Source organism: Taudactylus pleione, unplaced genomic scaffold (assembly GCF_031769625.1).
Source record: "Taudactylus pleione unplaced genomic scaffold, aTauple2 ptg000189l, whole genome shotgun sequence".
NCBI lineage: Eukaryota > Metazoa > Chordata > Amphibia > Anura > Myobatrachidae > Taudactylus > Taudactylus pleione.
Genome location: NW_028284591.1, coordinates 11,310,900 through 11,333,114, shown reverse-complemented (window position 1 = coordinate 11,333,114; position 22,215 = coordinate 11,310,900). Strand labels below are relative to the sequence as shown.

Below are 22,215 nucleotides of genomic sequence, written 5' to 3'. Positions count from 1 at the left end.
AGAACAACATCAGTGCTCCCATGAACCCTCTCCGGTCTAGCAGGAGAGAGGTTCAGTTAATGAGGGGTTTTGCATTAGGAGCCTTGAATGCTTCCGCTTTATGCAAAACCAGTCGGGGACAGCACGCTGCTAAAATATCCTGCCCCTACGCAGTAGCAGAATGACGGCCACATGCGGCACATGAGCAGTCTCCCTGAGTGGAGGTAAGCCACGTGTGTGTATGTGTGTACATATATGTGGGTGTATGTATATGTAATACATATATATATATATATATATATATATATATTTGTATGAGGTACGCGTATCCATATGTGGATATCGCTTCTTAGCCTTACCATAAGAGCAGAGGTAGGATCTGTTCTTATCAGTTTTATGTCGGATACCTAGCATATTGAAAGAAGGAGGCTGCGATTGGTTGCTGGCTCTCCTGATGCGCTAGTTGGTACAATAACTCCGCTTTACACTATCTCTCCTTGGGGTTTGAGTTGTGTGTGTGTGTGTGTGTGTGTGTGTGTATACATTCATATATATATTTATGTATATGTGTAGGTATGCCTATACTTCCACTATCATTAGGTTTACCTATAATTCCACGCATGCGAAAGCCGCCTGGGCTTACCAGAAGCTGTAGGCTAGTTCCATACATATTATATGGTGCTCTATAAACTAGTCATGTGATGCGGCTTACATAGTGATACTCTTAGGCATTGCTTCCAGTATGGACATGTCCTGGGGCCTTCTTGTATGTCCACAAATGTATATAAAGATACGTACTTACACCCTCCTGGGGTTATAGTTCGGTTTCCGTCAGTCTATATCTACAGCGCCCTGTTCAGAGGACCTATTATTACTTGGTAGCAAACTTATTAGACACCCATTCCTTGTATGAATACTTGGGATGACAAACGCGTTATATGTCTAAGTACAGGTACCCTTAAGTACAGGTACCCTTCTCAATATCAATTCTGGTACTCCATATTATTGTCGCATATCTCAATAAAATTAGTCTCTAAGGGGCCCTTGTGTACACTTCATATCATGAAGGCCTAGAGCCACCTGCCGATATAAGTAGTGTCAGTTCTATTAATGGGGTTAGCAGCGCTGTGCTGACTGGAGTGTGACACTTCGCACACTCAGAGCGGTATTCCAGCGCCCCCTGCTTCCCTTCTAAGGACAGTAGTTATAGAACATACACAGGCTGGGGTGAATTTTGTCCTTGGGCTCCGTTCATTTCATGGCTCTTCTTAATTATTGCTCATGTTCTTATTTAGAAATATTACTGTCATCTCCTGCACGCAGGTAGTATAGCTTAGGCACTACCTGCAGCAGGGAGTGCTTTAGCGTGGTCTCCTATCCCCTCCACATCCCACGCTGGGAGTCCTTCAGCGCAAACGGTAGGGATGCCTGTCACTGGATGACAGGAGTATAGTGATGGCTGGTTTGCTAGCAGAATGGGAACTAGCCCAATCCCCTTTTATTTTTGAACTATAACACCGCGTTATGAGGTTCTGAGAGGGGCCAGTTATTCAGCTGGTGCACATCCCGGCTAGTAGCGCTGTGCTCACGAGACACAGTCCTGCCAATTGCAGCGCCTGCTATTACCCCCTGTCAGACTTCCCCTTGGAACTGCCTCACCGCATCTATCACAAAGGGTGCCTAGCTTCATCTAAAGTCTGAGCTATCTCATGGTATACTAGCTACCTTGCCTAAATGTATAGTATTAGCCACTGTTCTGGTGCTGTGGCCAGAACTTATGGTTATAGCATACCCTTCACTCAGGGTTAGCTCTTTTTTTGGGTCACTTCCCCAGGCTTATGCCTCACATTGGCTTACCTTTGAGAGGAGCAGTACTCTTCCCATGCATATATGTGAAAACCATATACTACATTATAGGCTGATCTTAAAACCTTTTTTCATTCTGTGCTCACGTTAGAGGGTATGCATATGTGCATCTATATAGATTTATATCTTCTGTGCTCCATTCGGTGGCTCATACAAGAGGAAGTTAGTGATGCGCGGCTAGTGCGGTGGTATTACTGCCTCACAGCATTGAGGTCGTCTTTTTGATTCCCACTTCAAAAACGGGTTCATCTGGAGATAAAATGGCTCACCTGATAAGGCGAGTACACCAGTAACAGAAGGGTCCCAGGATCGAATGCCTGGGTGGTATTAGATTGGTGGGCATAATACGCACTTCACCATTATACATATTTATGTAAGGACTTACACTAGCGGACCGTTTTAGGGGTATATGTATGGTCTAACACGACTATACAGATACACATCCCTTATGGAACAGGCTCAAGTATAGAGTCCTGTTCTACGACTTTCTTGTCTCCACTAACATTTTGCTAGTTTCCACAGTATTTTATGCTGCACATCTCCAGATGGATGTCCGTGCTGTAGAGCATTGGTCTTGGCCCACTGAAGCTACTCTCTATTCCTAACGTGGCAGGTTGCTGTGTGTTGGTAAAGGTCAGTGACATTCTACATAGCGTCCAGAGGGATTCTGGTCGCTCAAAGGTAAGAGCATACCTCACTGATGCCTAGGAAGAGGCTCATTTTTCATGCAACCTGACATACATAGTGTTATTCTCCCTAATGCACCCTAGCTGCTGTCCTAGCAGCCATCCACTCTTTTAATCAGTTGGCTCTACACTTTAGAGTTTTCCTGGTGTGTGGGTGCATCGTTACAACATTGGATTAGTGACACTATCTACTAGAATCTGTTGGGGTTATGGACCGAAGCGCACCTATGGGCTAGTGCACATCTTTACATAGATGTGTAACAGTCACTATGTTCCACGCAGGGGGCCTGGTTGGGCTTTCTGTTCTATATCTGTTGATATTTGATCACACTGACAGGTACCTGACGGGTACTTTCATGGTTGTCCTAGTGCTCTAGCCTTGCTGACTGGATGCTTCCCTATATTGGTAGCTCTCCCTGGTTGACTGTTGCATTCGTGCTCTTTTACTGGTAGGGTTCGGGCCAGCAGTTGGTACTGACTAGGCACTTCCATCATGTTGGAAGTTGTTTTCTTTTTAGCGGCAGCGTTTCAGTTGCTGTTTTATCCCTGTTTTCAGTATGGGATGTACTGCTGTCTGACCCTCTGAAGGGTCTTGTAGTCTCAATAATCTCTATTTCGACTCAGTCTCAGGCCCAGTGGGATCTCCACTCTTTGGAGACTTCTATGGCCTAACCCTTCCGCTGGTTAACAACTTTGTTGTAGTTGGACCTCAAGGAGGGTTCAGGGCGACTGTTCGGTCTAGTCTTTTGACTCCCTGCATACTCTGTTTGGAGTCTGTGGACAAGTTTAGCTCTGTATATTGATATTGTTATACTTCTGTATATACGATTTATGTCCAGCTGTGCTGGGATTCTGCTGTCTGCACCTGTTGCAGCTTCCTGTATAGCCTCTAGTACGGTTTCTCGAGTTTCTTCTTGTTTACGGCCCTTCTATGGATTCTTGTTGGGGCTCTCGGCTGCCAACGGTCCGGTTTGGTCTATTTCAGTTGAGATTACTGGTTCTGACGTTTCTCAACTGTCTTTGTTCTCTCGCCAGCCGTTCTGTTCCTTTTGACTTAACCTGTACGTTATGGAAGTTTCTATGACTGTTTAGCAAGGAGTGGTGTTTGTCTCCTGTGCTCTACGACACTTAATCCTCAGCTTCCGCTGGGCCTATGGTTCTTTGCGGTCCCTGTTTTGGTTTGGCCAAGGGGTCAGCAAGTTCTCCGCGCTTCCCACCCAGGAGGTTGGCTTTGGGACGTCCCCACTGTCTTGAACTCCAGTGTCCCCTAGTGGATGAAGGAGAAAATAGGATTTTGGTACTTACCGATAAATCCCTTTCTCCGATTCCACAGGGGACACTGGACGCCCGCCCAGCGCTGCGTACTTGCTGTTTTGTTTGGTTCCTTCTATGGTTGTGTGACTGCATGGTTTCCCTGCAATGGGTTCCTTTGTTCTCCTTCAGTCGGTCTTGTTCCGTTCTGTGGTCTTTTCCTTTTCCTAATTTTTCTGTTGTCCTCCGTCTCCTCTCGGGCTCAGTTCTTAAACTGGGGCTGATGGGGCATAGAGGGGGAGGAGCCAGTCACACTTCTAGATTATTTAAAGTGCCAGGCTCTGCTCTACCACCGTCTATACCCCACTGTCTTGAACTCCAGTGTCCCCTGTGGAATCGGAGAAAGGGATTTATCGGTAAGTACCAAAATCCTATTTTTCCCATCGTTTGCGCATGCGCAGTACAGGGAAAATGGCCGCCGCGGCCATTTTCCCGGTGACCTGTGCATACACTATAGACTCTGGGCGCACTCTAGTGCCCAGAGTCTAAAACTCCGGCGGTGGCCGCGCACAGCTCAGTGCGCGGCCGGGTGGAGAGGAGGGGGCCCGTGTCGGAGACTACACACGGGCCCCCTCCTCTCTAGAAACGCCCCTGACAAGAACAGGAAAAAAAAAAACTCACGATTTAAACTCTCACATTTTCTAAGCCCTCACCCTATTACATTTGGCCCCTGATGTCAGGTTTGTAAAGTACATTGGCTGCATTGGAGGCAGCCATTTTGTGTCTTACCCTAGCAATGTACTTAGTAAAAGTTGTTGAATGGCACATTTAAGCCAAAAAAGTGATCTGAAGGTGCAGCACCTGTGTCTGCACCAATATTGTTGATAGTGTAGCCTATCAATTAAATAAAACTAGCGACATCATTGGGGCATCATTGAGGCATTGCGCACCTCATCACTGTCTTCTTATTGATGTTGGTTCAGCCTATAAAATGGCTGCTTCTGTTGTGCATAGGTGACTCCATTTCAGTAATGTGAGACGATGCTCTTCTCAATACGCTTTATAGGGTGTCAGTATCGCTGCAATGTTATATAGTAAGATATTGTGTAAGTTATATTGTTTATGATTATAAAATAAATATATATTTTTAAATGTTTTTGCTTTCATTTACAAGAAACGCTCAGACAGCGGCCGATTCGGCAGATCCGGCTCCCAACATGGCACTACGCGGGCTAAAAACGTGCTGTACAAAGTGGTGGTGAAGACGGGAGAGAAGAAACGGTGTGGAACCAGCGCCAGGGTGAGCCGCGTTACATTAGAGACAATAGGCCTCATTTGGCGTAAGGAGCAAGTCTAGCGAAAGGGCGCAGGTTTGTGTCTGACCCAGGGCTTAAAGTGGTCCTGGAGAGGTGGTGGAGCCCATCTTTCCCGCCATTCTATATCATCAGTCTCATTTCTCTGCCGTGTCTCTGAGTTTTATTTATGGGGTCCCCACAAACTAGTCTATGTCATTTGGATGCCCAATGTATTTTTGCAACCTTTATGTATTGCCTTCGTTTGATTCTTTCCTTACCTATATGCTGGTTTCTCTGAAATGAGAGACCTCTGAAGAAATTGAGCCTCCGTAGGCAGACAGTGAGTGGCTCTCTGTCTGTGGGACTTCTGTGCAGGGACTTGGTGGACGTGGAACTAGTCCCACCTACCATTAGAGGTGACGGAACTCAGTACCACCCCATTTACCATTAGAGGTGACGGAACTCGGGGCCTGATTCAGACCCGTTCGCGAGCGCACAGCGCTCGCAAGCGGGTCGATGGTCCCCCACTGAGCATGCGCACGCCGGAGCCGGCTCCGCCGTGGGCATGCGCGAGACCCGGCCAGCGACGGGTCTCTCACCAAAGCGGGGCAGCTGTCGATTGTGATTGACAGCTTGCCCCGTTTTGGAGGCGGGTAGGGGGGGTGGCTGGCCAAAGGGAGGCGTTCCCGAAGGAACGCCTGCCGTTTGGGGGCGGCCCCACTGACATCACGAGTGATGTCAGTGGTGAGCTTCCGGCTCTATTAGAGCCAAAAGCTCACTGGGGTTTGCGGGAACTAGACCCTACCACAAGACCATCACCTGGCCGCTCGCTAAAGCTGTGGGTGGTCACCCACAGCTATGCGAGCGGCCAGGAGGCTGTCTTTAAAAAAAAAAAAACAGGGACGCCCTGACTCAGAGCGAGCGCTCTCAAAGAGCATCCAGCTCTGAATAAGGGCCTCAGTTCCACCCCTTTCCTGCCCACTTTATCCCTGGTCTGACCTAACCATGCCGTGGTGTAAGGGGGGAGCAAATATAATTTACTTTATTTTCCGTGCAAGGTACAACCTGGTCTCATTTACACACAGCCCTGAAATACTGGTCACCTTTGTTTTTACACTTTGAATTAGACTTCCCAACTCTATATCTCTCTGTGCCCATATTACATATGCTCGCCCTGCGACACACCATGGTTCTGCTGGGTTTACTCTTCACTATAAATTTATAGGCTGAATATATGCGCTGTCTGTCGTGCAAAGAAATAATCCAAGGATAATGTGCTGTAGTCCAGGTAGACAAACTCTAGCCTCCTAACACTGCTGGGTTCTGTGGTGCATCCAGCCCAGGGTTTATGTAAAATGCTGAATTCTGTCATGTTACATATTTAGGTTTATATACAAATGAAAGGAACCAAAGGGAAACTGAACAAGACGCAGCTGTATAAGAAATCCGCCGCAGACAAAGATTCCGAGTTTACTTTCGGCAAAGGATCGACTCACACGTTCAAAGTGTCCGGCCCCGAGATCGGGGATGTAAAGAGCGTCACTCTTGAGGTAGGTGCGCTGCTGACGGGATCTAGGGGCGGAACAAGCTGTGCGGTGCTGGTTATTCTCTATGCTGCACTAGAGCTAAGCACTGATATTAGAATTACCAGCACGGTATATTAATGTGAAAGTCGCCTTTACCATATAAAATATAGTTAAATACAAACAATCTCTTATTTTTCCTTTCAAAAAAATGTTATGGGATTTTTCTTTCCGGATGCTGTCTGACTGAAAATATCAATTAAGCGTAATATATATTATAGCGGAATCGGTATGAATTACCGCCGGACGCAGCGGCTGCCCGACATGGGTGAAAATCCTGATCGTCCCCAGGTAAGTATTTACTAACTTAACCTCTCCCCCCTAACCCTCCCTTAGGGGTGCCTAACCCTAACTTTCCCCCCAGTGCCTAACCCAAATCCCCCCCCCCCCTCTTAGTGCCTAAGCCTAAAACCCCCCGCCGGCTGTCCGCGCTCGGCATCACTTCGTTCGGGATGCCGGGCGCCGGTCTCCCGGAGTTGGGAAAATGCCAGGCGTCTAGATTTAGACGCCTGTCATTTAACCCTCGCCGGGATAAAGCAGTGGGAAAGCCGGCTGTCGGGATTACGTCCAACGGCTTCGCGACTGCATACCATTATAGCAGCCACATTAATGATTAAGCTGCTGTCAGTCGGAGAGGCCAGTCTTCAAAACCCATCTTACAGCACCCTCATCTGTGCGGGTAGGTGTCTGCTCTTCTGGTTCAGATGCACTAGTGCAGATGGTTATGCTGTGCAGGGCAAAACAGAGATGTAGGGGTATATTTACTAAAGGTCTATTTTGGCTTTTTTGGTGCATTTCTAGGTGATTTTCAGTCGATTTTGCAAATCAGGGATTTACTAAAGGAAAAATCGAGTATAGTACCGAATCACGACCAAAATCAACCATCGAGCAAACACACTTTGCCATAGGCCACTACAGGATCCCCTCATTTACTAACAGTCCAATTGGAAATCCACTACAAAACCAACTGAAAAATCCGCAAATTAATAGACTATTTAAAAAAACAGGTGATTTTAGATTTTATACAGCATTCTATTGGTAGGAACTTAGGAGCTCATTCAGACCCGATCGCTAAGCAGCGGCCGTCCGCTTGCAAAAGGGACCGGGTATGCAAATCAAGCGATCGCACTTTGCGGTGTAAGGACGCCCTCTGTGTCCTAGAGAGCGATGGCAGTGAGTGTACACAGGACTATAAATTCTCCCACCTGTCACTCGCTGCACACGTCATTTCCAGGAAGTGTGTATTTAATCGGTAACATCGAGGGCCATCGGTGCTGCTCGCAGCGCTTGTGATAGACCCTACCCTCCAGCAAGCACTGCGAGCAGTTCAGGCTAAAAAACAACCAAGTGACGTGTTCAGTGACACGACTTTGCTAATTATGCACACCCATTAAACTCTGTTCTGACGCCCAGACACGCCTGCGTTCGCACAGCCACTCCCCCGTTCACAAGCGCCTTCCCCTGTTACCACCCACAGACGGCGCTATCTGTCACTCAAAGTAGCGGCCAGTCTGTGTGCAATGAGCGCTCGATTCCCGATCGTTAAGACTGGCTTGCGCGTGCGTATTGCGAACCATATGCATTCGCAGATGTGCTATTATCGGCAAGAGCGAGCGGACGCTGCTTAGCGATCGGGTCTGAATGAGCTCCTTAATTATGATTCCTATAAAACACAAACTACACATAAAAAATAAACACACACACTCCACAGGCAGGCCCACAGAAACACTGACAAACATAAACACACACTCCACAGACAGGCACACAGAAACACTGACAAACATAAACACACACACTCCACAGGCAGGCACTAGAAACACTGACAAAAATAAACACATACACACTCCACAGGCAGGCACACAGAAACACTGACAAAAATAAACACATACACACTCCACAGGCAGGCACACAGAAACACTGACAAACATAAACACACACACACTCCACAGGCAGGCTCACAGAAACACTGACAAAAATAAACACACACACACACTCCACAGGCAGGCACACAGAAACACTGACAAACATAAACACACACACACTCCACAGGCAGGCTCACAGAAACACTGACAAAAATAAACACACACACACACTCCACAGGCAGGCACACAGAAACACTGACAAAAATAAACACATACACACTCCACAGGCAGGCACACAGAAACACTGACAAAAATAAACACATACACACTCCACAGGCAGGCACACAGAAACACTGACAAAAATAAACACATACACACTCCACAGGCAGGCACACAGAAACACTGACAAAAATAAACACACACACTCCACAGGGAGGCACACAGAGACACTGACAAAAATAAACACACACACTCCACAGGCAGGCTCACAGAAACACTGACAAAAATAAACACACACACACACTCCACAGGCAGGCACACAGAAACACTGACAAAAATAAACACATACACACTCCACAGGCAGGCACACAGAAACACTGACAAAAATAAACACATACACACTCCACAGGCAGGCACACAGAAACACTGACAAAAATAAACACATACACACTCCACAGGCAGGCACACAGAAACACTGACAAAAATAAACACATACACACTCCACAGGCAGGCACACAGAAACACTGACAAAAATAAACACACACACTCCACAGGGAGGCACACAGAGACACTGACAAAAATAAACACACACACTCCACAGGCAGGCACACAGAAATACTGACAAACATAAACACACACACTCCACAGGCAGGCACACAGAAACACTGACAAACATAAAAACACACACACTCCACAGGCAGGCACACAGAAACACTGACAAACATAAACACACACACTCCACAGGCAGGCACACAGAAACACTGACAAACATAAACACACACACACTCCACAGGCAGACACACACACACTCCACAGGCAGGCACACAGAAACACTGACAAACATAAACACACACACTCCACAGGCAGGCACACAGAAACACTGACAAACATAAACACACACACACTCCACAGGCAGGCACACAGAAACACTGACAAACATAAACACACACACTCCACAGGCAGGCACACAGAAACACTGACAAACATAAACACACACACACTCCACAGGCAGGCACACAGAAACACTGACAAACATAAACACACACACACTCCACAGGCAGGCACACAGAAACACTGACAAACATAAACACACACACTCCACAGGCAGGCACACAGAAACACTGACAAACATAAACACACACACACACTCCACAGGCAGGCACACAGAAACACTGACAAACATAAATAAATTAGACTAGACAAAAAAATAAGAAAAACGTCAAAATGACAATAACAATACAGAAAATGACATGAAAAACCTCTGACATCACTTTTTAAGCACCTACAGTATATGAAATGACCTCTCCTGCTATACCCTCCCCCTCCTCTCTCACCACAAAACTCCCTTTCAATTTACTTGGGTGTGTGCCAACATTTTTGTTATGAGTTTTTCTGGCTTACAGTGTATGTGCAAGGCCGGCGCTAGGCTTCTATGCGCCCAGCGCCGTCCCGTTCTGCACTGCTGCGCCCCTTCCCTCCCCGTGAGCGTTTACCCAGTAACGCCAGCGGGAAGGTGGAGGGCGGGGTTTTTCTCCACAGCCGGACGTGCGATGGTGGTGAGTTCTGGCAGGGCTGCGCTCCGGGCAACGGCCCTGCTAGCCCGTGCCTAGAACTGCCACTGTGTATGTGGTGTATACAGTATTTTGCCTGATAGGAGAACATAAGGAAGTGTTGATTCTGTAGGAGATTTTGTAGGGATTTTTGCAGGTGATGTTGTATAGGGGATTTTGCAGGTGATGTTATATAGGGGATTTTGCAGGTGATGTTGTATAGGGGATTTTGCAGGTGAGGTTGTATAGGGGATTTTGCAGGTGAGGTTGTATAGGGGATTTTGCAGGTGAGGTTGTATAGAGGGCAGCACAAACGGTGTAATGGTTAGCGTTACTGCCTCACAGCACTGAGGTCGTGGGTTCAATTCCCACCACAGCCTTAACTGTGCGGAGTTTGTATATTCTCCCTGTGCTTGCGTGGGTTCCCTCCGGGTGCTCCGGTTTCCTCCCACACTCCAAAAATATACTGGTAGGTTAATTGGCTCCCAGCAAAAATTAACCCTAGTGTGTATGTGTGTGAGCATGTGGTAGGGAATATAGATTGTAAGCTCCACTGGGGCAGGGACTGAAGTGAATGGCCAAAAATTCTCTGTAAAGCGCTGCGGAATATGTGTGCGCTATATAAATAACTGGTAATAAATAAATAAATAGAGGATTTTGCAGGTAATGTTGTATAGGTGATTTTGCAGGTGATGTTGTATACGGGATTTTGCAGGTGATGTTGTCTAGAGGATTTTGCAGGTAATGTTGTATAGGGGAGTTTACAGGTGATGTTGTATAGGGGATTTTGCAGGTGATGTTGTATAGTGGAATTTGCAGGTGATGTTGTATAGAGGATTTTGCAGGTGATGTTGTATAGGGGATTTTGCAGGTGATGTTGTCTAGAGGATTTTGCAGGTAATGTTGTATAGGGGATTTTGCAGGTGATGTTGTATAGGGGATTTTGCAGGTGATGTTGTATAGGGGATTTTGCAGGTGATGTTGTATAGGGGATTTTGCAGGTGATGTTGTATAGGGGATTTTGCAGGTGATGTTGTATAGGGGATTTTGCAGGTAATGTTGTATAGGGGATTTTGCAGGTGATGATGTCTAGAGGACTTTGCAGGTGAGGTTGTATCGTGGATTTTGCAGGTGAGGTTGTATAGGGGATTTTGTAGGTGATTCTGTATAGGGGATTTTGTAGGTGATTCTGTATAGAGGATTTTGCAGGTAATGTTGTATAGGGGATTTTGCAGGTAATGTTGTATAAGGGATTTTGCAGGTGATGATGTCTAGAGGATTTTGCAGGTGAGGTTTGTATCGTGGATTTTGCAGGTGATGTTGTATAGTGGATTTTGCAGGTGAGTTTGTATCGTGGATTTTGCAGGTGAGTTTGTATCGTGGATTTTGCAGGTGATGTTGTATAGTGGTTTTTGCAGGTGATGTTGTATAGGGGATTTTGCAGGTGATGTTGTATAGGGGATTTTGCAGGTGAGTTTGTATCGTGGATTCTGCAGGTGATGTTGTATAGTGGATTTTGCAGGTGAGTTTGTATAGTGGTTTTTGCAGGTGATATTGTATAGGGGATTTTGCAGGTGATGTTGTATAGGGGATTTTGCAGGTGATGTTGTATAGGGGATTTTGCAGGTGATGTTGTATAGGGGATTTTGCAGGTGATGTTGTATAGGGGATTTTGCAGGTGATGTTGTATGGGGGATTTTGCAGGTGATGTTGTATGGGGGATTTTGCAGGTAATGTTGTATGGGGGATTTTGCAGGTGATGTTGTACAGGGGATTTTGCAGGTGATGTTGTGAAGTGCACATTCCAAAACGACCATTTTTACATACTTGAAAATCATCCCACATCGCATTTGATTTTGAAATCAAATTCAAAATTGAATGTTAGTAAATTAAAGATTTGGCCATTGATTTATACAGTCGATTTTGAGTCTATTTCAGTTGATTAAAATCAACATAAAAAGCGACTAAAAAATCGACGATGAGTAAATACACCCTGTAATCTTACCAGTCAGAGATAATTGAAATGCAAAGAAGGGGTAAAAAGGACGTATTTTTAGGTCTGTTTCTACCTGTGCAGGGAAAGGGAGATGCAAAAAGGTTTTTTGCACCAATGCTCAGATCCAGGACTAACTAGGAATGGGCGAGTGATGACATCACCCCGGGTGGCACCCTGCAGTCTAGAAAGCCGCTGCTCGAAACGCCCTTAGAATACTTCGGGTGCACAGCTTTTTCTTAGTTTCACCGGCCCCGCCCCGCCCCCTCGTTGTGACATCACCATATCACATGTTCGGGGGCCGGCCAACACAGGGTGCATCTTCACAATGCTCAGGTCTGTGGACTTCGGGTACAGTCCTTTTATGTGGACACCTTTTGCACTTTGATAGATTTGTACTCGCACTTTACTTAATTAAGACAATGGGGTAGATTTACTAAAGCTTCTAAAATAGACACTTGATGGTGATACCCATAGCAACCAATCAGAATCTGTGTATCATTTTCTAGAATGCAATAGAGAAATCTAAAATCTGATTGGTTGCTATGACAACAACCCCACTTTTCATTTTCATGTACCCCTATGAGTGTAAGCTGGGCACTACATGTTGGAGGCAGTGGCTGTAAAGCGTTCAGACGTTGGACTTCTGCACCGAGAGTCTCCGCAGATTCTTCTGCACCTTCATATACGATGGGAAGATCAGCTTAGACCTGCGCATCGAGTGCGTTTTATAAATTGCATCCAGAATGTGCACTTCTGTAAATCTAAACTCAAAAATATGTGTTTTTCTACTTCAGGGTCCATAGGGGGTCCACAGGGTTGACCTTGGGGTATAGCTGGATCTGGATCCACAGGCACCACGCAGTTAAAAGCTTTTGCTGCTCCCAGGATGCACTGGGTCCATCCTCCTCTATACCCCGCCCCCGGGCCACAGGCACCTCAGTATAAGTTGGTGCCTGGCCGGAGTCGGGTCACCCTGTGCACAGGGGGGCTGTATAGCAACCCCTAAGCTTATTTTATTTTTTGAGTTTATTTAATTTTATTTGTTTTTTTTACTCTTCAGAGCGGCAGTGTCAGACTGTCCATTGGACGTAAAAGCTGCCGCTCCTACACCCCGCTGGCACCGCAATGCCAGTACAGATCTGGGGATCGCGTCGGGACCCCAGAGTCTGTACTAGCCGGGCTCTGGGGAATCCCACGACTGCTGCCGGAGCACCCGGGGATCAGGTAAGACGCGTGTCACCGCTTGCGGTGACCCACGGGTATATGGAGTCGTCTGCCTACGGTCTCTGGGGACGAACCAGAGGTGCTAGCAGTAGCGGCTTGCTCCCCCTCTACGGAGGAATACCCCGCGGGAACACTAGACCACCAGGGAGTAATTGCTGGAAGCGGGAACCGGCGTCCTGGGGGTTAAATGCTAGCCGGGGAGGCAGCCTTCCCTGTCTAGCGGCTCCTCCCCTCAGCTCAGCACGCCTTTCCGCTCAGGTCTGGCGATGCTGAGCTGCATTCCTCCTGCGGCCACTCCTCCTCTGAGGTCTCCGGCGGCCATTTATACCCTGGCAGCATCGCCAGGTGTGGCCCGGTCCCCCTGTGTACCTCTCCCCTGCTAGGACAGCATACACAACACTATATCTGGGCACTATACACTGAATCTGGGAGGTTGATTGTAGTGACAAGGTGCAGTGAGTGTTAACTTTCTGCATTGTATGTGACTTGTGCTAGTGCTGACTGTCTGTGCTTTATTTCTACTTACTGTCAGTCTATACCTATCCCTCTCCTTCTCCTACAGCCCTGGCAGGTGTGTGGGGAAAGGCTTTTCTCAGACCTCACTTCTATAAATTCATGTATTTGTGAGGTCTGTCACATACAGTTGCGTGCTACACGGTACCATATATGTGGGCTTGTGTGCTGCATGCTTGTGGGCGCGCCAGGAGTAAATGACTGAACTTCCCTATTGTATTGAAATATATATTTTATCATGTTTGACGAGGAAATTTAGCGCTCCGCGGCTCCTATTCTATTCTCCTTCAGATGCTGCGTCGCAGGTGTTATCCAGGCGGATTTATCACAGGATGGGCTGTGTGTGAGGTGCCAGCAGGGTCTGGCTTCCATCGCAGACCGTCTGGCGGTCCCGACTGCCCTCCCCCCTAGGGGTTTGCCCCAACCAGCCATCTCAGGGTATACCGCATCTATTGCAGTCTCCCTCTGGGCCTCAGACTGTTAGTCCATATACGGGGTTACCTATGTATATATTCAGTCTCCTCCAGTGACTCAGCAGTCCGTCATTCCCTTTCTGGGTCTTATTCAGGCGGGTCAACCACCATGGGTGGATGTGTTCTCCAGTTCAGTCCAGAGTTTGGCGGCCTCATCCTCAGCTTTCCAAACTATGCTAGGGAGTGACAGGCCTCAGAAGGCAGTATAGAGGAGCCTTGACGATGGCCTGGCGCTTATTCATATATTTGCAAATGTATGTAACAAATACCTCTGAATCTATATTATCATGTAGGATTGAAGTATTTGTTGTTGATATTGTTCACATTGCTGCAGTGAGCTGGAGGGAATCCTTTTTTTTCTGTGGTTAAGCCTCAGAAGGCGTCTAAACGCCCTGTTTTGTCAACCCTGTCTGCGCAAGTATCAGACTCGGAGGCGTCCTCGGATGATGGGGAATTGTCTGAGGACTTCCTAACTGTTGTGTATACCGGTATTAGGAGCTACTAGCATCCATACAAATACTGCTATTTATGTAGATTGTAATACGACTGTTATTACTTCTCACATATAATAGAATATACTATTTTATAAATTATTTTAGAATCAATTTTCTTTGCTTATAAGCATTTTTAACACAATACTGTACACACAGTTACTTATACTATTTATCATTTAAATTTGTGAGTTACTGTACACAAGGTGTCCAAAAATAAACAGCATTTTAAATATACTTTGGAATCGTTGATTTTATTCATTTACAGTATAAAGTACCCATTAGTTTGGAATTATCTTGTATACTCAAAGAGGTTGATGTGCAAGCAGGTGTGCGCTGGGAATATCTTTATTTTTGAACATCGACATGCCCTGGGGTTTGTAATGTCCCCATTTTCAATATATTCCGACAGTATCAACTGATTTTTTCAGTACATCCCCTTTCGAGAAGTGGTCTCTCAGGGGTATGCCCTCTCCTTTCGTCTCAGACCTACCCAACAGTTCTTCTGCACGAGTCCTTCTCAGGACGAGACCAAGGCCTTGCAGATTCAGAAGGCAATAGAGTCCTTGCTGAAAGCAGGGGTCATTGTCCCCATTCCGCCTTCTCAAAGCTGGACGGGTTACTATTCTACTCTGTTTCTGGTGCAGAAACCCAATGGGTCTCATCGGACTATCCTTAATTTAAAGTCGCTGAACAAGTTTCTCAAAGTTCCCAAATTCAGGATGGAAACTTTGCGTTCCATCATTCTAGCTATGGAACCTGGGGATTAGATGGTCTCCCTGGACATCCAGGATGCCTACCTTCATGTTCCTATAGCGCCTTCACACCAACGGTATCCGAGGTTTGCTATACGACAACACCACATACAGTTTCAGGCTCTGCCCTTTGGCCTCTCCATGGCTAAAAGGGTATTCACCAAAATTATGGCGGTCATGGCCGCCCATCTATGGAGCCAGGGTATACGGCTTCTGCCGTATCTGGACGACCTCCTGTTGCTGGCAAGCTCTCCAGAGGTACTTCTACAACATCTACACCTGACGATCGCTTGTCTGCAAATGCACGGGTGGCTGATAAATCGGAAAAAGTCCTCCCTGATTCCATCACAACGGATGGTTCATTTGGGAGCCCTGCCGGATTCTCACTCTGGAAAAGATTTCCTCCTTACAACTGCGGGTGTGCAGTTGCCTGACGAGTTGCCGAGTGTCGGTTCACTCGGTAATGAGGGATCTGGGGTCCATGGTGTCGGCATTCGACATGGTGGAGTATGCCCAGTTTCATTCCAGGCCCCTGCAGGGGCTGATTCTATCCAAATGGAACAGGTTACCACACCGGATCAGGACTCAGATGCTGGTGTTGTCTCCGGAGGTGCACCTGTGGCTTGCTTGGTGGCTTCAGACATCTCATCTCACCAAGGGTCGCCCCTTTTGGAACCCGGACTGGGTTCTGCTCATGACAGATGCCAGTCTCCGGGGTTGGGGTGCAGTGACGGGTCCACTTTCACTTCAGGGCTGTTGGACGGCGGAAGAAGTGGTTCTTCCCATCAATTCTGGAATTTCAGGCTGTGTACAGGGCCTTCCAGTTATCCGGTCACACTCTTCGAGGAAGGGCCATACAAGTTCAGTCCAACAACGCCACCACGGTGGCATACATCAACCATCAAGGGGGGACTCGCAGTCGAGCAGAGGTGTCACGCATCCTGTCTTGGGCGGAGTGCCACCTTCCGGCCATCTTGGCAGTCTTCATTCCAGGAGTCCTCAATTGGGAGGCGGGCTTCCTCAGCCGTCACACCGTGCATCCCGGGGAATGGTCGCTTCATCCAGAGGTATTTCAACTACTCGTGGACAGGTGGGGACTGCCGGAGGTGTACCTCATGGCCTCCCGTCACAATCGCAAGCTGCCTGTGTACAGATCCAGGACAAGAGACGCAGGCGCAAGCCTGGTGGACGCACTGTCAGTGAAATGGACATTTCAGCTGGCGTATCTATTCCCTCCGATATCCCTGCTGCCTCGGGTCCTTCAGAAATTCAAACAGGACGGCAGCACACTTCTGCTGGTGGCTCCGGCTTGGCCCAGACGTCCTTGGTACTCCAATCAGCTGTGTAAGGCGGCCACATGGTCTTCCATCCAGACCTTTCTGAGGTTCTATGCTTTTGACACTTTCGCCTCTCAGGATGCATCCTTCGGGCGCCGGATTCTCCTTTCAGCACAGGAGCGTCCCCACCCTTAGTTGAACCTCTTTGGGACATCCCCAAGGTCAAACCTGTGGACCCCCTATGGACCCTGAAGTAGAAAACAAGAGATATGGTAAGAACTTACCTTTGTTATCTCTGTTTCTACAAAGTCCATAGGGTCCGCAGGGCGCCCCCCTTGATGCACCTGGCTTCATATGGGCTCTGTGAGTATGGTTCTTGTGTGTTCCAGTCTTCCTTCCCTCTGTTTTTTCCTCCTCTGGCCTTGGCTACTTACCAACTGAGGTGCCTGTGGCTCGGGGGCCGGGTATATAGGAGGATGGACCCAGTGCACCCTGGGAGCAGCAAAAGCTTTAACTGCGTGGTGCCCGTGGATCCAGATCCAGTTATACCCCAAGGTCAACCCTGTGGACCCTATGGACTTCGTAGAAACAGACACTTTAGAAAGTCCTATGGCCGGGACAGAGGAGTTGGGTCAGAATCACGATGCCGGCATTCCGACAGGGTTAGGATACCGACAGCTGGCGGTCAGTATCCTAACACTACCCCTCTCCCTTCCCCTGGCCCAAACCCTCCCTCCCTAGTGCTTAGTGCTTAAACCTATCCCCCCTCCGCATCCTAAACCTATCCCTCTCCCCCTAGTGCTTAATCTAACCCTCCCCCTGACCCCAGTACTTTCCGTCGGCACTCTAAGTGCCGACATCACACACGTCGAGATTTTGACCATACAGAGAGCTTCCAAATACCAGATTTCTTCATTATTGTAGAAAAAAGACAATAATAAAAATATAAATAATAATATTGATTATAATAATAACACTGCAGGGGCAAATTTTAAATATTGGGGATATGTATGATGAGTGGATGCATCTGATAATAAATACAGTCTCATTCTTTAGTAAATAAATAAATAAATAATAATACACTTTTCTGTGCACATCTGTATTAATCGGGTCATCGGGAAAGATTTGAACTAACCTCTGTGTCCTGATACAGCATGATGGTCTGGAGCAGCAACACGCCTGGTACGTGGATGAAGTCTTTGTTACCAACACAAACCAAGACAAGACGTGGCGTTTCCCGTGTCGGCGATGGTTTTCTCTGTACCATACCGATTGCCAGCTCAGCCGAACGCTAACGCCTGACAGGAAAAATTCCCTTCATCAGCTGGAAGGCAAAGCAACAGATCATACTGGTAGGAGGAAATGACATGTACCATTATCTGTCAGTATAGTACACCGGTCTGTGTGACATGTACCATTATCTGTCAGTATAGTACACCGGTCTGTGTGACATGTACATTATCTGTCAGTATAGTACACCGGTCTGTGTGACATGTACATTATCTGTCAGTATAGTACACCGGTCTGTGTGACATGTACCATTATCTGTCAGTATAGTACACTGGTCTGTGTGACATGTACATTATCTGTCAGTATAATACACCGGTCTGTGTGACATGTACATTATCTGTCAGTATAGTACACCGGTCTGTGTGACATGTACATTATCTCTCAGTATAGTACACCGGTCTGTGTGACATGTACATTATCTGTCAGTATAGTACACCGGTCTGTGTGACATGTACATTATCTGTCAGTATAGTACACCGGTCTGTGTGACATGTACATTATCTGTCAGTATAGTACACCGGTCTGTGTGACATGTACATTATCTGTCAGTATAGTACACCGGTCTGTGTGACATGTACATTATCTGTCAGTATAGTACACCGGTCTGTGTGACATGTACATTATCTGTCAGTATAGTACACTGGTCTGTGTGACATGTACATTATCTGTCAGTATAGTACACCGGTCTGTGTGACATGTACATTATCTGTCAGTATAGTACACCGGTCTGTGTGACATGTACATTATCTGTCAGTATAGTACACCGGTCTGTGTGACATGTACATTATCTGTCAGTATAGTACACCGGTCTGTGTGACATGTACATTATCTGTCAGTATAGTACACCGGTCTGTGTGACATGTACATTATCTGTCAGTATAGTACACCGGTCTGTGTGACATGTACATTATCTGTCAGTATAGTACACCGGTCTGTGTGACATGTACATTATCTGTCAGTATAGTACACCGGTCTGTGTGACATGTACATTATCTGTCAGTATAGTACACCGGTCTGTGTGACATGTACATTATCTGTCAGTATAGTACACCGGTCTGTGTGACATGTACATTATCTGTCAGTATAGTACACCGGTCTGTGTGACATGTACATTATCTGTCAGTATAGTACACCGGTCTGTGTGACATGTACATTATCTGTCAGTATAGTACACCGGTCTGTGTGACATGTACATTATCTGTCAGTATAGTACACCGGTCTGTGTGACATGTACCATTATCTGTCAGTATAGTACACCAGTCTGTGTGACATGTACCCCAGTGGAGCTTATATTCCCGGCCCCTGGCACATTTACACTTGTACACTATAGGGTTAAATTTTCATCAGAAACCAGTTAGCCTACAGTAAGTGTTTGTATTGTGGGAATAAGTAATCCCATGCTGCAAACACGGGGAACATACACACCCCACACACACAGGAGCCTGGTTGGAACTGAAGCTATGAGGCAGCAATACTAAACACTGTGCCACTGTACCGTTGTCCCTAAGTCTGTATGATGCAGTGTGTACCGCTGTCTGTCTGTATGTTACACTTGTTTGCACGTCTTTGTATGATACGGCGGTAACACGATATCTCATTCATGGAGATGACGGCAGACTGTACGGCTGCAGCTCAGGTTACCCGCCGGCTGCCAGATTATCATCAGATATCTTACTACTTGTATATTTAGGGCCTGATTCAGCACGGATGGCACGTCTGCAATCGCACGCACCCGCTCGCTGTGAAAATATGGAAATGAATGCGATCGTGGTGCTCTACCAAGACGCCGACCTCTGTATAAAGCCGCCCACTTCCCATTACATACATCCGCAAGTCAGCAAAAACATCGGTAACATCGGGTAACATTGGACCCATACGCACATACGTCGTGGTTAAGCTGACCCTGACTCACAAACTGCGAAATTTCCTGTAGCCATCTAGACCTCTGGCTGCGTATGCCATCGCAGGGACTCAATTATGCACGCCCCTGTAACGGCGTTCAAACGCACAGGCACGTCTGCGATCCTTCGACCACCCCCCGCTCCTTCCCCAAAAGGTGCTTCCTGTCCATCATTTCTTTGTGCCGCTGCGTGTCCACAGCGTTCGCATACCTGATCGCAGTGGCCGGCTTGCGCACGCACTGCGATGCATACGCAGAGCGCAAACATCGACCGGCTGCATACGTCCGCAGCCTTGGGATCCAACCTGAATCAGGTCCTTAGGCTATTGATTAGATAGATAGATAGATAGATAGAGAGATAGATAGATATATATGAGATAGATAGATAGATAGATAGAGTGATATAGTGGGGGTAGGGGGGTCCCTCTTCTGGGGTAGGTGGAAACCTCCTTACACACAGCAGCCAGGAAGCAGCACTCCAGTCCAGGGTTTTCGTGCAAGCTGGTCGGAACCAGTTTTATTGTGCAATATACACAACAAAATAAACAAAGCATAAAAATAAATCCTAGCCCGTCTGGGCACTAACTAGACAGGGTATTCCCTCTCTACAAGTGGCAGGGCCTACTGCCTTACCACAAACACAAACACAGCACTTTTAAATAACAGTGTCTCTAAACAAACCTCAGTGTCTGTTTCTCCCCAGGGTATGTGAGACACTGAACCAAAACCTAATGGGGGGGTATCCACTAAGCAATTTAAACAAGCGATTGCACGATAACGATGTCGTTATCGTGCAATCGCTTGCAAATTGCGCATGCATCAGGCATGTTTAGGACGGAAGCGACCCACGATGTGCGTGCCCGCGGGTCGTTTCCGACATCCAACATCGCTCGTACATGCTGGTCAACCTGACAATCTCGTCAAGTTCTGCATGTGCGGGGATGAGGGACGTGCCGGGACTGAACGAGTGAACGTTCAGTCTAGGCACAACACTAGCTATACAAACGTCAGCACGATTGCAATGTCGCAATCGTGCTGTCGTTTGTATATCGCTAAGTGGATACCCCCCCATTACACAGCTTATCTGAGCCACTTCCAGGTGCAACTACTAATCAGCCTGCTCTCAGACTGAATGTCCCAACTCCTGGAATGGCCTGTGGATGGAGCCCTCCCTTCTCTTCTCACATCCACACCCCTAGGACCCATTATCCGGTTTTTACCAAAAGCCGACACTTCTGGTCTGTTTGGCATAACAGACTTTTCCTGGGGTTTTAAATCACATATGATAGGAATCTGGGACACACATATATGCCATCCCAGACTTCTCCAGTGCTTCTATCACAATAGACAGATAGATAGATATGAGGTAGGTAGATAGATAGATAGATAGATAGATTGATAGATATTTACAGTTATTCAGATACAAGGATATGTTTTATTGATACAGGGGGTCATTCAGACCCACTCGCAAGCGGCAGTACGCTCGCAAGTGGGTCAATGTTCCCCACTGCGCATGCGCACGACGGAGGGAGCTCCGTCGTGCGCATGCGCAAGACCCGGACTGCGACAGCCAAGCTGTCGCTCCGGGTCTCGCACCAAAGGGGGCGTGCTGTCGATGTTGATTAACAGCACGCCCCCTTTGGTGGGCGTGCCGGGGGCGTGCCTGCCAGACGGAGGCGTTCCCATTGACAACACTAGTGATGTCAGTGGGAGTGATTTTGGCTCTGATAGAGCCAAAATCACTCCAGGGCTTGTGGCTGGGAAACCCTACCGCAGGGTTTCCGTCGCAAGTCCGATGGTCGCGATGGTCAAAACCATGGCGACCATCTTTTTGTACGCTCGTATATGCTGTGGGTGGTCACCCACAGCTATACGAGCGTCCAGGAGGACGCTCCATTTTAATGGTGGAGTGCCCTGATTCAGAGCGAGCGCTCTGGTCAGAGCGTCCGGCTCTGAATCAGGTCCACAGTGTTACTGAGGGATATAGAAAGGTTTTCCCATGGAG

At 47.3% G+C, this 22,215-nt stretch overlaps 1 protein-coding gene across 1 annotated transcript in view; it reads left to right on the top strand.

The window, feature by feature from the left end:
- The window catches only part of LOXHD1 (lipoxygenase homology PLAT domains 1), a 365,669-nt gene that overhangs the window by 23,199 nt on the left and 320,255 nt on the right, over window positions 1-22,215 (top strand). The window contains exons 5-7 of the mRNA XM_088476506.1: window positions 4,957-5,082; window positions 6,463-6,627; window positions 18,174-18,372. Coding sequence (XP_088332632.1) covers window positions 4,957-5,082; window positions 6,463-6,627; window positions 18,174-18,372 — 490 coding nt within the window. The remainder of the gene's footprint in view (window positions 1-4,956; window positions 5,083-6,462; window positions 6,628-18,173; window positions 18,373-22,215) is intronic.